The sequence below is a fragment of the Rhipicephalus microplus genome, unplaced genomic scaffold (genome assembly GCF_043290135.1).
Source record: "Rhipicephalus microplus isolate Deutch F79 unplaced genomic scaffold, USDA_Rmic scaffold_50, whole genome shotgun sequence".
Taxonomy (NCBI): Eukaryota; Metazoa; Arthropoda; class Arachnida; order Ixodida; family Ixodidae; genus Rhipicephalus; species Rhipicephalus microplus.
This window is the reverse complement of record NW_027464623.1, coordinates 1,176,309-1,181,331: the sequence shown is the minus strand read 5'-3', so window position 1 is coordinate 1,181,331 and position 5,023 is coordinate 1,176,309. Positions and strand designations below refer to the sequence as shown.

The window sequence follows — 5,023 nt, the reverse complement described above, 5'->3', positions numbered from 1 at the left end:
TCTCGCAAAAGCTTGATGCATAGTTTTCTGCTGCTGCCCAGTGACAAGCAGTTTTTATAAAAAACACAAGAATAAAGCCCTTGACAATGTCATGCTAAAGAAAAGGGCTGTGCATCAATATTTTGTACATGTCTGCAATATCACTCTGTTTATTTACATAGCTTGGCTCATTCACAACCCACTAACAAAGCATGTTAGGACACTTGGGCTGAAAGTTGGCACAGCATGAGTAAATTCTAGACAAAACATGAATAATACAATTATAAGCTACTAAGCTCCTTGGTGCAAACAGTGTTTATATTGACAGCTATAGGTGCCATTTCGTTTCCCCAAAACACTTCTCAAAAGTAGAATCTACTTTATTTAGCTAAAAGTTTCTATTCTGGCGCGTCGTGGTGGCTCAACGGTGGAAGCGACTCTTTCGGCCAAGAAAACAAAGACCAATTATTTTTTCAGTTCGTGAATTCACCCCATGCTAACATTGAGGCAGCTGGTAAGACTGCTTTTGGAGAGAAGAAACCACCACATTCCCACCAGTTGTGGCCTTGGGTAGCTACTTCACTTGGACAAAAATGATGAAAAACACTCCTCAAGAAGACTTCAAAGTTTGCACATCAACACAGTTCCCATACAGCTGTCTATTAGTCTGCTTGAAAAAAATTGAGTTTACTGGTGGGCAAAGACTGTACACTATGTGAGGTGATGCTCCAGTGCACTGCATGTACGTCTTGCTGCTGGCCTCAACTGCGATGTTGCTCAGCACATATGTGTAAAATAACAACTAATAATATGCTACTGCAAAGTAATTATGTGTCATTTGCATGAAACAGGGACCACAATAAAAGAACATAACAACATTTGCCTTCACAAAGTTCAAAAAATGTAAATAAATTTCCACAGAGTTTTCACAGTTCATCTGAGGATAGTAATATTGATTGTAAACACATTCTTACTTCCACTAACAAACTATTTTAAGATGCCAGATTCAATATTAGAGTATACCAGCACTTTTGTAGGGCTAAACAATTGTACAGGCACCTAGAAAAACACAAGTGAATGCATGGTATAGCTACATATAAAAATAAGTACTTTTATTTCTAGTCTGAGTAGAGCTGCATAGATGATAAGTCACTTGCATTACATTATGAACAAACCTATCCGAGGAAAGTATACATTTAAAAAGTTACACTTACACAGTAGATAAGTAGACTGTTGAAGGACGGACAGGCAGTGGGATAATACCCAAGCACTAAAATCTTCTGTTAAGATATACTAGGAGTAGTGATGATCTACTTCCTTCCAAATAAAATAATCCACATAGATTCACTCCCCAGAGCTTATACACTCATGGCATCATTGGTGCTATACAAATGAGTGTACACTGAAGGATTACATCGACTAAGTACATAATTACTGCATCCATGGCTTTACTTCTTGTACTACAAAAAATGCAGACACAGTTACCATTGGCGACCATGGATGCTGTGATTTCTGGCAAGTAAATGTAGAGGCACGCAGGCACTTAACACACATGTCAAAAACTTCAGCTCAAAAATATTTGCCCACTAACACTACAGCAGCTTTTAAATTAGTGTCATAGTTTGGTATCTTCCATGCAAAATTTAAATAATTTTGAATGCAAGCAAATGAACTGCGGAATAATGCACTGCTAAGAAGTTAAGCAGCAGCTGCTCCTGACATCACAATGTGCTCTTTCTGCTGTTGTAAACTTTGAGCAGGAGAACAGTCACTGGCAGTCCCTTTATACTTGTTGGTCTTCTGTGCTCTGTTCTTGATACACTGTACATGACCGTGGAGCACCAAACCCCTTGTTACTGCTGGAACTTAGAAAAATACAGATCATTGTTACAACCATGCTACATGCAAGAGTGTATAGTTGTCAATTATGTGCTCATATTTACAGATATTTTATTTTCAGAAGCCAATGACAAGCCTCAACACACACACACACAAACTGTGAAGACTGAAAATATATTTAATAAGATACAAGAGCAAAACTACAATGTTATAGATGAAGGCATGAAACTTCTGCCAGACATAAAAAGCCAATAAAGTTTCTTCTATTTTGACTTTACACTAGGTGCGAGAAGCCGACCACAAATAAGTTCACTAAGAAATACAAGTTAGACTGAATTCCAACGCAACAGCCAATGTTCCTAACTTTAAGGCTGTCTAACATAGCCAGCTGACCGTACTGCGTATAGAAGCAAATGGGCAGTCTAGAAGACACAAAGAACTTGTGGATTATGAGTGTGTTTGTTGCTGACATCTATTATTATAAATGAAGAAAACCTTTCAAAAATGCACTTCATCAGGGGAAATAATCATACGCAACAAACACAACGGGCTCCTACAGGTGCCACCAACACTCACCATTATTGTTGATACCAGTGTCTTGCCGGATGGATATGCTGCGTCCTGCACAGAACACCAAAGGACCGCTCCATGACCTGGATTGCATGTGTGCTAGCTGCATCGCTTTGCTGCTGAAATAGGCTAGCCACAGACAGAGAAATGAGAAGCCATGGCTTTGAAACACACTGAACGTCACCTTTAGAGATCAACAATGCATACTTAGGTCAGGTACAATTTGTAGAAAAATATATATCACTATGCAATCGTGGTGAACATGTTCGGCTGAAACATAAGCAACAGCACTGAGAGAGAAAAAGCTACATTAGGTAAAAGATGGAGTTACTGGCCCTATGTCATCTGAAGCTTCTTCAATAGGTCTTTCTCCTTACAAGTTGTGAACAGCCAGGCAATTTTTACCCACTTGCTATTTCCTTCCAGAGCACTTGATCCACAGAGGGAGTCACAAGCTCGAGAGCTCAATAAGGAATCAAAGTATTTGTGCTCGTTTCAAAGCACAAGCTTTTGAGCCTCAGATTATTGGAGTTTCATTCATAAGCTGCAGGCTTTCAGCTTTCAACATTCTCAATTATCTTGCAATTTAGTTCTATAAATGTTGAATAAGAATTATGTGTAAGAATATTACAGGTATCCACTGAAAGCAACCATGCTTGGGTTTTCAATTTGTGCACAGTAAGTGGTGTTCACGTAATCGTATGTAATAAAGAAAAACTAACCTTGCAGCCAGCCGTTAGGCAGTTTTGTGCGCTCGAAGCTCCCAAGCAGATCGCAGTCCTTCCAGATGAGGCTGCCATGCATGCTTCCACGCCCCATCCGCTGAATGATAACAGTCCCAGCAGTGACATAGGCTTGCATAGTTAGGGAGAACGCGTCCTTCCTATTTTTGTACAGGTGCTCCAAGTAATGATGAGGATTGATGTGCCAGAATGTTCAACCGATGAATCACAGGACCTTAACAAACCAATCTCTGCGATCTGTGAAGAGACAAAAACGAGATATTTAAAAACAATCATTAAAGCACTCACTTCTAATACTTATTTGAGGAAGCTATCACTTCGTTAATGTGACCAAAATCTGCTATAATCACTTTGAAATAAACTGAAGCCTCATGTAAAATTTACGTACCGCAATGTATATGTCCTACTGAATATAGTACTAGCACAGTGGTAATCGTCTATAGAACTAATTTTCCAAAATAACAAATTTTTTAGGTGCAACCTGGCTTCTGAAAAATAAATTCACATTAACTTTCCAACTATCAAACGTGGTCAATCGACAGGCCCAACCTCATAATCAAACAAGAGCTCACTTGTTTCAAATCACAAAAAACGTTTTATGTATTTGCTCCATAATATATGTATGTATATAACAGTATTAGTATATTTTTCATGCTTCAACTTACCATAGAGAAACATTACATCTGATGGGCTTAAAAACTTGCACACGTTATAGAACTGCGTGAATTATAGTACTGGTGAAATTTAGTTCTGCATGGTGAACTCACCGATGGCAGCATTTAGTAGGCGTCGGTGTCATGAGAAACCAAGTACGGCCAACAGGCAAAGGGCATCTGCAGACCAATGACAGCAATGAAGGGCTGGCCAGGCGTGCACGTCCATTGATAAAGTGTAAAAACTGGCCATGACCGGCTGTTGTCAAGGCTCTAGTGCCGTGAAAAACGATGGCCAGACGAACTCGGAAACCTGTAGTTAGGCGATATTGGCCTACAACTTCATCCAAAGCAAGGCACCGGTGAAATCTTTGCTTTTTCTGGGGGCCGAAGGGAAGCTTGACGTTCAAGGGCTCTCGCTGCCACATAGAACTCTCAAGTTGTTACCGAAGAACAGTCTAGGTGCGCTTCCAAAGTAACACGATCCACAACAGAATGTAGCATCTCGCAGTTTTGGTTGATCACATCACAGCGCTAGGACTGTGGTTATCACAAAAAGGAGAAGTGACGACTTAATAAACAAAAGCGCCAAGCTGCCCAACCACAACTTCGCCGGGCAAAACAGTTATCAACGCTGTCTTTCAATTTTCGGTCACACGAGCACAGCTTGTTCACAAGTCTTGGAACGTCAACACAGCACCACTGTTCACAACGAACATCGTTTCACTCCCGAACAGTACATTGCTCTCAAGTAAATAGAAGCGTACCGGCTAACTAGTGGCGAAGCAAGAACCGAGCGCGTAGTTCATACGTTTCCGTACGTACTTGGGGTCAATCAAGTGACGTGTCAAAACGCTGTCAATCCGAAATGTCGCACAGCACCCAACTGAGAGACTGGAAAGTCAAGCGAACGAGCTGTTACCGGCACACAAACACACATTGCAGGCTTCTCGAGTGCTAGTTGCCGTCGATACATCGACGCCGATCCCCGCTTGATAACCACACCGGCGCACAGGCTTCGCTGCGCTTCACCGTACACCATTGCACTGCCACAGCTTTCCGCACTGCTCACACGCGCTGAAAGAGCTGCTGTAATCACTACACATCCAGTCAAACGCTGAAGTAACTCGTGCGAGAAGCATTTGCTGAAAGTCGCATCGACCGATATGCTGTTTACGACGCCATGTTGTTTTCGACAACTGCACCGCACGTAAGAGAGCTCTTAGAAAGTACTTGAAC

General features: G+C 41.2%; 1 protein-coding gene across 2 annotated transcripts; it reads right to left on the bottom strand.

Annotated features, from left to right (window-relative positions):
• Positions 1-1,517: 1,517 nt before the first annotated feature.
• Positions 1,518-3,959, bottom strand: LOC142788270 (uncharacterized). Of its 2 annotated transcripts, none has more exons than XM_075884875.1 (4): positions 3,899-3,959; positions 3,111-3,368; positions 2,395-2,517; positions 1,518-1,844 (listed from the first exon to the last, which is right to left on the bottom strand). In XM_075884875.1, exons 2-4 carry the CDS (start codon positions 3,247-3,249, stop codon positions 1,678-1,680), a joined length of 429 nt encoding a protein of 142 aa, XP_075740990.1. In that variant the 5' UTR covers positions 3,250-3,368; positions 3,899-3,959; the 3' UTR covers positions 1,518-1,677. The 2 variants fall into 2 exon arrangements, with proteins under 2 accessions (XP_075740990.1, XP_075740991.1); XM_075884876.1 differs by having other exon boundaries at positions 2,395-2,439.
• Positions 3,960-5,023: the final 1,064 nt, after the last annotated feature.